Consider the following 12,482-nt stretch of genomic DNA (forward strand, 5'->3'; position numbering starts at 1 on the left):
TGAGGTCTGGAACAACAGAGAAAATGGGACTACAGCTGAGCCTTGATGAAGCTCGAGAAATGAGGTGGTTTGGTGAGGCCTAACCAAGAGGCCTGGTGAATTCAGGTAAGCGCCACAAAGATAGACAGACATTGTGCTCATGGAACAGATGCCTAATTAGACTAGCCTAATACTGGAAATGGAGGGGAAAGGAACAGAGAAGGCTAGTTTCAGAGAGTTTGAAAACTGGGAAGAATTTTCAACTTGTTAGGAAATTGGTAGCTGCTGAAGATTTCAGAGCAGGACAGACTGCCAAAAGGGAAAATTTAGAGTCAGGATGGCTGCCAAGGAGACTCAGATTCTGGGGGCAACATGCAAGATTCCACATGAAATGGTAAAAGGCCATGTTTTCAAAGGGCGTGAACCTGACTCTCCTTCCCAGTTCCTACCAGCAGAGCTGTCCAACAGGAATACAACGTGCAATTTTAAATTTTCTAGTAATCACTTTAAAAGAATAAAAAGAAACATTAACAAGAAGGTGAAAATAATTTCAGTATTCTATTTTATTTAACCCAATGTATCAAAAATATTATTTCAACATGTAATCACTATTAAAAAATGATTAATACAATATTTTACACTCTTTTTTATACAAAGTCTTTGAAATCCAGTGAGTATTTTACACTTCAGCACATCTCAATTTGGACTAGTCACACTTCAAACGCTCAATAGCTACACACGGTTGGTGGCTACCATGTGGACAGTGCAGGTTACACAAACCAACTAAATGCCATTTGTGTTCTTAGGTTTTGGAGTTTCAGAACTTTCAAATAAGATTTATAATAAAGGATTCTGCTCGTAATACAGCTGATTTTAACACTAAATATTTACAAAGAAAGAAGTAAAAGTATCTTAAGGAAACTGATTTGGCAAGGTCAATGGTTTGCCCAAGTTTCCTTTATGATAAGCAGTGGTAATTTGGTCTCCTTGCTTGCAAAACAAAATCATACTTTTTTACAGTTATTTCAAAGGATAGTTGTGAACTTCAAGGGTGGCAGCACATGAATGAACTTAGTAAAGAATAACCTTGCTTGTTTCATTCTTTCATTTTACAACTTTTTATTGAACATGGACTATAAGACCATCACATTCATCTTTGAATTCCCAGTGTCAAGTACACAGTAAGTGCTCAATAGATACTTCCTGAATTATAAAATATGAAGTAAATAGAAAATGACAAACAAAAAATGTAAACCATGTAGCAGTTATTAGTCTGATTTTAACAATGCACACTTTATTACTAAATACAGTCTTACATACATTTCCACTTGATCCTTTGCTGTAGGGGATAATTCTGCCTCTGGAGAGGGAGACCCCTCTAACTTTTTGTGAATCTTCTCTTCTGTTATGAGACAAAAATTTAGAAAGATTTGTCTTATATCTAGTTGATAAATATCCATGTTTTTTCAAATTTCTCAAGTAATTTTAATCAGAAGTTATGTAGGTATTTTGGCTTAAAAAGTAAACACTATACCAATTTGTCTTTTTAATAAGAATCTATTTCTTCAGTGTGCCAGAGGGAATTCTGGAACTAAACCACGTGAGCATCGATGAAAGAGAGCCACTGATCTTGTCACTGACACAGCGCTCTAGGGGCTAATGAAGAGCATTAGAGTACTTACTGATTAGACTGAAGGAGAGAGCAGCTGTTTATAGATTTCAGCAATATATTCTCACAAAATTCTGAAGTCATGGATTTTATACTGACTGATACTAATCTGCTAATTCATCACAATTAGCTCTCTGTTAGCTAATGTCTAGGTGAGCTAGGGCTTTGTCTCAACTAAAATAGAAGCCAAGGGCTATACTCTTATCTTAGCTCAGTTCACAGCATCACCTTAGATTAAAAACAAGCAAGCAAATAAACTGCACATATGATGAGTTGGCTTGTGGCCTGGTGGGCAGCAGAATGACCATGAGGAGAGCGAAGCAAACGGGGATCCTTAACTTAATGTGTGGGGTTCTCTTAGGCTTGCAGAAAAGCCAGGGAAAGAAGCTAGGAGGGTTTACAGGTCAAAATGACAGAGTGTGTCCAGTCTGCCCTTTCAAGTAAGACAGAAGTTCTTTCCAAACCTGAGATAATTAGTGTTGGCACCTTTGGAAACCCTAATACTAGTCAGTAGGCAGATATTAACTGGGGGTGGGGGTGCATGGGGAAGGGGGGGGTAAAAAGAATATAGCTCCAAATCTCTGAGCTTCAATCTGAAGACAAATAAAATGAGATGTCTCCTATCTATTAGGGTGCTGGGAATCAGGCCATTCCAGTGGGAATTGGGATCCCTACAAGTGATTGCTGAAGGCTGACACATAAGCTGCTAGTATAAACTAAAGACTTAGCACAAGGCTGGACTGCTGACAGATACTGAACACAAAGATACTGTTTGTGTTATCTTTCTTTTTTTGATAAATTCTAAGATTTCCCACAATTAAAATTTCTTGATGACAAGAAGCCTACCAAGTGCTGAACATGATCCTTTCAAAGCAGCTCTCTCACCTTGCTTACTCTGAAGGTCTTTCAGTCTGGAGCAGAGCTCCTCCACTAAAGTCTCAATACCAGAGCTCTGCACAAGAACAAAAAACACAGATTAGTTTACAGCCAGGTATATTAAATCAGGTGTTTGTATACTTCTGTTTTAATAAAGATTTTATAAATCTGCTATGTTCTGAGGGAAATATAGTATCAATAAGATAATTAAAAATTATAGGTATGTAGATATAATTTAGTATATGTTTTACTAATATATGCAATAGAACTTACTGATAACACATGAAAACCTTAATGTACCTCCCAGGATGGCGTTTTCTTCCCAGGGGTACACATACCACCTTGCTGACAGGCAGACTAAAGTCCAAAATGCCCATCATAAGAGTCAGTCACCATAAAAAACATTATCAAAAATATCTATGCAAACAAGGTCTTATATCAGATTCAATACAAAGAAACCCTAGCAACCTCATATGGGTGCTCTAGAGGCTCACAGTTTAAAGAAAACAAGGGGAAGATTTCCTTTTCTGAAATGAACAACTCTGCAACGAAGAACAGTAGAGAAACATGTTAGTCATGGGGGTGAACGTAAAACCGCTGTTTTCTTTTAAAGTCATCAATGACACAGAAACCTCTATATGAAATTGGGGTAAAATTTAAGAAGAAGGCACCTGAAACTGGGAAGACAAGAATAAGAGCCAAACTTTAAGAAAAATGAACATTAGAAATAGGCACAGGGAATTAATCTTTCACTAGGGAGACAGCTAAGTGTTTAAAATTCTCATAAGAGGAAAGTTTCTTTTACAATGGACAAAAAAATGAGCGTATATCTTAGAAACTTTGGATTTATTCAGTGACCAAACGTCCTCTCTTTAGATAGGCCCAATCCAAATCAGTACACACAGCACTCTGTTAACTCAGCACCACACTGAGGCCTTGTGGGCTAAAAATAGAACTTTACCCCATTCACTTAACTCAAAATGACTCAGCACAAGTATTGTATATATCCTAAACAATAAATCTCCTAGATACACAGTTTGAATAGCAAGAAAGATCACAATGAAAAAACGGTTAATTGTAAACAACAACAGTCACATTCTAGCCACATCATACTGCAGTTTTTAATAGGGAGAAAGGGAAATGAGCAGGGCAAGAACTGTCCTTTCCTTAAAAAACTTAAAAACCACAGCAAATATCAGTCTGAAGCATTGCCCCGAGTACGCAATGCCATCCAAGAGCCTGCTTACCTTAGCAGTCAAGGTGTGGCAAGAATCACAATTATATTCCATGTCCTCCAGATCCTGAAAACTAACACCAGCGTCGGCTGGCAGGCTGCATACTGCTCTGCACCGAAAGTGTATGCCACTATGTTTTTAAACCTTGTGCTCGTCTCCAGGGCAGAGCACTGAGACTCTAGGGATCACTTATGCACCACCTTTCCATACTCCACGCGGGCTACCATCTAAAACACAACCTTAGAATGTCCACCATAACCCAGAGGGTGGGTAGCATTTTTTATGCTTTGCTGTGGGAAACGACCTCCACGCAACAGTAAAATGTAATTGTTCTGAATATCAAAGTGGCTGAGATGTGTGCACATTTGTTCTCATATACAAATGGCAAAAGGAACAATGTGCTTACTGTGTATGCAAGCTATACCAACCAAAATTTTGTTCTCCTTTCTTGAATACTGCAGCAGACAACTTAAAAGTTTTTTTAAAAAAATCATTAGAACACTGGGCCATCACAACAGCTAACCAGAGTCAGCTATTTCTGGGCACATACTGTAGTCAAAAGCCATGGTATTAACCATTATCCAGCACAGCTGGACCTATTTGCTAGAAGCCATAAATAAGTAAAATAATTATATAAAAGGAATACTGAAGTAAACCAATAGAACGGAAGAGTTAATTTCAAGCTGTCAATGAGAAGTTTTATTCTCTCTCTTTTATAATGTAAATTGTTGGATAATTCTAATAATCCAATTTTAATAGTATACCATATCCATAAAGGCATTTAAGAGTATTTTGAGAGTCAACAGTATCTTTTTTTAAATGCATTTTAAAAATTTTATTATTTAAAAAAAATTTTTTTAAACATGACATATAAACATGAACATTCTTAACATATGATCATTCCATTCTTGGTATATAATCAATAACTCACAATATCATCACATAGTTGTATATCCCTCACCATGATCATTTCTTAGAACATTTGCATCAATTCAGAAAAAGAAATAAAAAGAAAAAAGGAAAAAACTCTTACATACCATACCCCTTACCCCTCTCATTGACTGCTAGTATTTCCACGTGTCCAATATATTTCAGCCTTTGTTTCCTCTATTTTTTTTCTATCCCCCTTATCACTCCCTTTCATTGATCACTAGCATTTCAATCTACTAAATTTATTTTAACATTTTCAACAGTATCTTAAGATACAAAGAAAGATTAAGTTATATGCATACTGTAGTGACAACTCTAAGGGAGAATATGCTGCAGGGTAAAAGAAAAAAGGCTAATAATATTCTACCATTCAACAGTTGCCCATCAACTGCTTCTCCTAACAGTCAAGTGAATAATAACTCTCACTATCAAAAGAACACATCTAAAAATGCTGGGCAAACTGTAAGAGCATTCTACATTCAAGTTATAGGACATTCCAAATCTGAAAATCAGTAAACCACACATGGTGACTGGCAAGTTTCCAGATATGTTCCATAAGGGAGGCACACAAGCAATCATCAGAACACGTAACCAGTCACTGGCTTTATCACTCTCTCGCTTAGTCAACAAATGGTCACGAACATCTCCAGACAGCCAGGCAGGTCACATGGAAAAATCTCTGCTCTCAGGAAGCTGACATTCTAAATACTTCTCAAACAGAAGGGCAGAGTGGAGTTGATTTGGGTTTGGGGTTCCAAGGCCTGGGTATGAACACCTCCACATACTCGCTGATAATCCAATCAGTTGAAGGCTCTTAAGAAAGAAGAGAGACTCTTTCACCACTTCTTCAGCCAGTGAGTCTCTCCTGTGGAATTCATCCAGACCTTCATCACTTCACTGCTTGCCCTATATTATCTTGGCCTCTTTCATTTCCATGGTTGCATGTGACACCTTTGTAAATTTCATATTTACGGATCTCTCCCATTGGTTCTGTTGCCTTAGAGAACCCTAATACAACCTCATATAACCCAAACTCTCTGGCTTCCGTCTGGAACCCAGGCCGCTCTGTTCCTTTCTCTGACCAACACTGGACCTTGCTGTAGCTACGCTTTCAGCTCCTGTGTGTGTTGTGTGTGTGTGTGGGGGGGGGGTGGGGAGCAATAGAGAGAGAGAGAGCGAGTTGCTCGCCACAACATCTCCAAAGCTTCTGCATTCTCTGTGCTTTCAAACTAATGACCTGAATTGTTAATAAAAATGTGTATGTCTTTCAGTTAGGTCTATAGCTTTCACCAAATACTTGAGTCTGTCAGACTAAAAGGTTAAAAACAAAACAAACAAAAAACCTCACTGGCTCTGATCTAGTAATCTGATGACTAAGCACATACTCTTAAAAAAAATCTATTGTACTTTTGTACAAGGAAAGGTGTGTAAGAATGTTTACTGCTGCACAGCCAAAAGTGGGAAACAATCAAAAAGCCATTAACAGACTATATAACAATTTTACAGCCTGACCATGGACTAAGAAGCAAAAAGAAATAAATTATAACAGTATCAACATAAATTTTTAATGTTAAAAGAAGAATATATATATAAAGTTTAAGAACATGCAAAATAATGCTATTTGTATATACCCACAATCAATATTTAATAAACATACAAAGAAATATATGAACAGATAAGTCCCTAGTTTAGCACCGTGGGGACCCCTGAGAGGAATGGAGAGGAATACCACCTGAAAGGGACCTTCACCAGTGCTACTCATATTTTATTTCTTATGCTCTGTACATGAGTATTTGCTGTTTTATTCTCTATACCTGTTTCTATGTCTGCCTTTCCACCCTTCTTGCACTAGTCTGCCTTTATACCCTTCCCCAAAACCCTGCACCTGCCATTTTTATGCCCTTCTGCTCATCTCACCTTCAAGATTTTTTATAGCACCCCCTCCCACTTCTGTTTCCTTTCTTGCATACTCATTTTTCGCATTTGAATGACCAGGAAATTTTCTGTAAAAATTCCAATTTTCCACCTTTTCTAAAGAGAGATGAGAAGATCTGGTTCCACCAGGCCCATATCTGCCCATAACAACAATCCCCGAGGGCTGAGATGGGCCTGGAGGTTATCTTACACCCGGTCTCCTCATTTGGCTTCCTACTCAGCCCCTAGAGACATATGAGTTTGCAAGCTCTGGGCCAAATAAAGAAGAAAGGGGTCCATTCCTTAGCCCTCTGAGCTACAGTCCACTTCAGACATTCATATCCAGCTGCTTTTCAAAACCTCCACTTAGCTCTCTCAGGCGTCTCTGTATCCTCACACAGCCCAGCCCACAGACCTATACCTTCTCTACGGTGATCTTCCTCAGTAAATGAAAATTCCATTCTCACGTACAGTTGCTCGGATAAAAAATTTGGGTTCTGTCCATTGGCGCCTTGCTTTTTCTCTACTCCACATCCAATCCTGTCGGCTCTATCTTCAAAATCCACCCAGAGGCCTCTTGCCTCTGTCATCTTGCTAGAGTGTCCGAACACTCCTGCTCTGTACTTAATAAATTTTCTACCTACTTGCTCTATCTGGGAAAAAAGGAGAAAATCTATCCAGAATTCAACCAGTTCTCATCAGCATCTACTTTCTGAACAACAGTGAAGGCTTCTTAACTGGTTTCTCTGAATCTGCCTCTGCCCTCTCCATCTGCCCAGCCAGATCCCACCCTGTCTAGTCTCAACGAGCACCAATGTGACCTTATTAACATTGAAATCCTATGCATTACCCTTGTGCTCAAAACCCGCCAACACCTCACATCACCTCAGAGAAAAGCCAAAGTCCATATAATGGCCTACACGTTTTCCTAAATGCACCTAGAGCCACATTCATACAAGAAAATAAAACCTTGACGTTCTCGGTGTCAGACCAGTTACAACACAGCAACAGTGTGCAGCCTCAACTTCTTTAGTAACCAGTGGTCCCAAAGAAGTCTGGCCTGTAGTGGAGCACAGCATCATCACTTACCATGTAGCAAGCATTACCACATTCACATCATCACTTACCAAGTACATCACACATTCATATAAGTATCTGACACATTTTAAGTGCTTAATGCTACTTAAACATTGTTTCGATGTTCTCATCATTACCAAAGAGTAGTTAAGTTCAAAAGTCAGTGTGCAAAGAAACAATATAATTTGGTCAAAATTAATCTTGAAAATAAACTGCTATAAAATATTTTGCATGAATTTTGTATATACAACCCTGTGTGGCATACAAACAACGCATACGCAAAATGCTAAGATGTACTATGCATTTGTACTGGCCCAAAGAAAGAGTGGGCTTAGCCAAATATGAGAATATCACCAAATCAAACAACGTAACTTTGTTCTCTATATGGTTTAATTCTCTTTAAATAACCACAGAAATAACCACAGACTAGTCAGTTACCCAGGATAAGCAGGAGCCATGGTACTTTCAAAACCAACAGCTGAAATAAGTTATTGCATTCTAACTTTACTTATACCCCAAAAGGGTCTCATCAAATCTCCAATCTACAATCTATCCCCCCAAAATGGGATATGAAATGCTAAATCTGATTCACTTATAAGTGGCTCAATAAAAATAAAACAGAATTTAACTAATTATTAAAAACAAAACAGACATTAAAAGCCCTGACTCGAAATAAAGAAAATAAGATGAAGTAAAACAGGAGAATTAAAAACAAAATTGGCACAGCTTAAAATTATGTACTATATTTCAAAGGGGGGAAGAGAGGCCTGCATATATGTAAAAATATCAGGTATATGCCATAACCACTGACAGCAGAAACAAAACAGACAGCTATCATAGGTCAGGATTTCCTGGAAGAATAAGTATTCACCATCTGCCTGCAGATCTTCATGTATAAAACTAAATTTTGACAACCGAGTTTCCACACTGTTTTGGTGACATCTCTCAGATAAAATATTGGGTGAACAGGTCAAGTGAGTGGTATTATGTGGGGTACAATTTGTCACAAACATAAAATGGAGGCATTATGTAACATCAAAAGCATATAAAGGGGGAGTCAAGAGAAGCAAGTCATTCTACTCAAACCATGCACAAGGAACAATCTGAAAACTTTTAAAGAAATGGCTAACACTAACCCCTACAGTAACACAGACACATCAGATCTAGCAAGAAAAGAAGTCAGGCCACATGTAACACAAAACTACACCATACCTTCTCGACCAAAATGAGATAAAATAAAGTGCCAAAGGCTGAAAGATTCCAAACAGAATTGAGAGGTTATCCTGGAGGTTATTCTTACGCATTAAATAGATATTACCTTTTTAGTTACGGTGTAATGGAGAGGCTGGAGGTAACTGCCTGAAAATATATAGCTGTGTTCCAGTAGCCATGTTTCTTGAAGATGATTCTATAACAATAAAGCTTTCGCAGTGTGACTGTGTGATTGTGAAAATCTTTTATCTTATGCTCCTTTTATCTACCTTTTCGACAGACAAGTAAAGCATATGGATTAAAAATAAATAATAGGGGGAACAAATGTTAAAATAAATTTAGTAGACTGAAATGCTAGTGATCAATGAAAGGAAGGGGTAAGGGGTATGGTATGTATGAATTTTTTCCCGTTTTCTTTTTATTTATTTTTCTGAATTGATACCAATGTTCTAAGAAACGATAATGATGACGAATATACAACTATGTGATGACACTGTGAATTACTGATTATATATGTAGAATGGAATGATCAAATGGTAAGAATGTTCGTGTTTGTTGTCATGTTTTAAAAAAATTACAAAATTAATTTTAAAAAACTACATCATATCTACCTAATATATTAGTAACATTGCCTACAGTACTGTCTGATTAAGATGTCATTAACATCTTAACCAATTAAGCTGCCTACTTGAATTGTTAACGGTTTCGATTCTAAGCAGCTGTTGGTGACTTTCTGAAGCCTGGTACTGAGAAGAGCACAAAGATGGCATTGGGATGCCGTTACTGTTAGGGGAAGCATACCGCACAGCATCACAAACAACTCTGCTCAGCATTTAGTGAATGAACAACGTACCTCTATGCAAACATTCACTGTGTCCAAGATATAGAACAAAACTTTTGAATTATAATTTCCTATGTAGGATGCTTCTTTCCTTCTTACTTTCCACCAGAGCCAACAGATTCTAGAAACACACAGGGAGCCTACAATTCATAAACCATTACAGTGATTCCTTTCTACTGGATAGGCAATAATCAAAGAGAGTTATTTTCAAGTTCTTCTCATCGGCTAACTAGGGTAAGGGGTCTTATATTGATGCACAGACAGCAGCACATGGCTCCAGAGCGGGGGACTGGAACTTTACAATTTTCTCTTTATTCATTCCATAAATATTCCTTGAGGATCTGGTATATGTCTGGCACATTCATTTCCTTGGCCTGTTTTAATTTAATAAGATTAAAAAATTATTATTAGGAAAAGGCAATGCAAATTTTTTTTATATATATATATAAAATGTAAATATTGTGACATGTTTTTAAGAGTTGTATCACAAGACTGTAGGGATAGGCAAGTACAAATTTCTCAGGGCAGGCTGAAAGCTGGGAACCCTGATGAAGATTTTCAGTGAATTCCCCAGGAGAAACTGGTTGGCAGAAGTAAAGATAAAAATTTTTCTTTCTGACTGCTAAAAAAATTGCTTCTCCTTTTAAGATTCAACTGATTGGATGAGACTTCTCTCGTTGTTGAAGGCAGTCTCTTCAGTTGATTGTAGATGTCATCAACCATAGATGCAATTAACTTGATGATTTAACTCCATCAAATATCATCACAGTAACAATAAGGCCAGGGCTTGCTTTACCAGATGACTGGATGCCATAATCAATTGCAGAAAGTACCACTTATAGTTGTTTCACTTCCCTGTTTCCGATGGCTTATTGGTCTTGCAACTTTCTGTCCTGTTTCTAACTCCTGCTGGACTCTGTTACCAATGACATATTCCAAGTTTATTCTCGAATGTCAGTTCACATTAGTGGGACCATACAGTATTTGTCCTTTAGTTTTTGGCTAGACTCACTCAGCATAATGTTCTCTGGGTCCATCCATGTTATTACATGCTTCATAAGTTTATTCTGTCTTAAAGCTGCATAATATTCCATCGTATGTATATACCACAGTTTGTTTAGCCACTCGTCTGTTGATGGACATTTTGGCTGTTTCCATCTCTTTGCAATTGTAAATAACGCTGCTATAAACATTGGTGTGCAAATGTCCATTTGTGTCTTTGCCCTTAAGTCCTTTGAGTAGATACCTAGCAATGGTATTGCTGGGTCGTATGGCAATTCTATATTCAGCTTTTTGAGGAACCGCCAAACTGCCTTCCACAGTGGTTGCACCCTTTGACATTCCCACCAACAGTGGATAAGTGTGCCTCTTTCTCCGCATCCTCTCCAGCACTTGTCATTTTCTGTTTTGTTGATAATGGCCATTCTGGTGGGTGTGAGATGATATCTCATTGTGGTTTTGATTTGCATTTCTCTAATGGCCAGGGACATTGAGCATCTCTTCATGTGCCTCTTGGCCATCCGTATTTCCTCTTCTGGTGGGTGTCTGTTCAAGTCTTTTTCCCATTTTGTAATTGGGTTGGCTGTCTTTTTGTTGTTGAGTTGGACAATCTCTATAAATTCTGGATACTAGACCTCTATCTGATACGTCATTTCCAAATATTGTCTCCCATTGTGTAGGCTGTCTTTCTACTTTCTTGATGAAGTCCTTTGATGCACAAAAGTGTTTAATTTAAATTTTTTTTTTTAATGAACAGGAAAGAGCAAGTGTGGTAGTTAGGTTCAGGTGTCAACTTGGCCAAGTGAAGGTGCCTAGATCTATTGCTGGGGACGTGAGCCAATGGCTTGTAAACCTCATCATTCACTGATTACATCTGCAGTCAGCTAGGAGGCGTGCCTGCTGCAATGAATGATATTCGATTTAATTGGCTGGATGCATAAATGAGAGAGCTCAATGCATCACAGCCCAAGCAGCTCAGCATACCTCATCTCAGCACTCACAGCTCAGCCCAGGCCTTTGGAGATGCAGAAAGAAATCACCCTGGGGAAAGCTGCTGGAACCCAGAGGTCTGGAAAGAAGGCCAGCAGAGACTGCCCTGTACCTTCCCAAGTAAGAAAGAACCTCAGGTGAAAGTTAGCTGTGTTTCTTCTGAAGAACTATACACTTTTAACTAAATGAATCCCCTTTTATTACAAGCCAATCCATCTCTGGCATGTTGTATTCTGGCAGCTTTGGTAGACTAGAACAGCAAGAAAGAACAAATATGCTTTACTGGGGTTGAAACAAAATCCCACCTATGACAAAGGGAAAGTATTTTTCCAAAGGAATAACCCAAAGAATCAAGATCTTTGAAAGTTTTCCTTGAACTGCTTCTACCTCTAACCAAGTACTTTTCAGGGAGCGTGAATAAAATACAAATCAAACAAGTCTTATACTCCTCTCTGATAAAATTCCTGCACGCTTCATTCTTACACAATTGACTTCAGCTGCGCCTTGGTTGTTCACTTAGTTTAACCATGAATCAGAGGTTAGAGTCATTTCTTAGCAACTTTGGTCCCAAGCAGAAATAAGGTCCTTGCTCAGACTGAAACTGCCCTAATTATTTTCCTAACCATGATTCAGAAGCTTCTTTGGATTTTATGCAAAGAATTTACCTGAACTAACCCCCTCATTTTTAAAAACTATCTACATTCTGCATTCTGAATTCAATTCCCTTACAAACTCTAAATAACTTTATCAAACTACTCCT

The 12,482-nt window shown here is 38.0% G+C and overlaps 1 protein-coding gene across 1 annotated transcript in view; it reads right to left on the reverse strand.

The window, feature by feature from the left end:
* Window positions 1–12,482, reverse strand: part of KIAA0232 (KIAA0232 ortholog) — a 105,534-nt gene that overhangs the window by 21,187 nt on the left and 71,865 nt on the right. Inside the window, exons 4-5 of the mRNA XM_077137074.1 lie at window positions 2,534–2,600; window positions 1,300–1,381 (exon numbers count right to left, since the gene is read on the reverse strand). Coding sequence (XP_076993189.1) covers window positions 1,300–1,381; window positions 2,534–2,600 — 149 coding nt within the window. The remainder of the gene's footprint in view (window positions 1–1,299; window positions 1,382–2,533; window positions 2,601–12,482) is intronic.

The sequence above is a fragment of the Tamandua tetradactyla genome, chromosome 19 (genome assembly GCF_023851605.1).
Source record: "Tamandua tetradactyla isolate mTamTet1 chromosome 19, mTamTet1.pri, whole genome shotgun sequence".
NCBI classification, from domain to species: domain Eukaryota; kingdom Metazoa; phylum Chordata; class Mammalia; order Pilosa; family Myrmecophagidae; genus Tamandua; species Tamandua tetradactyla.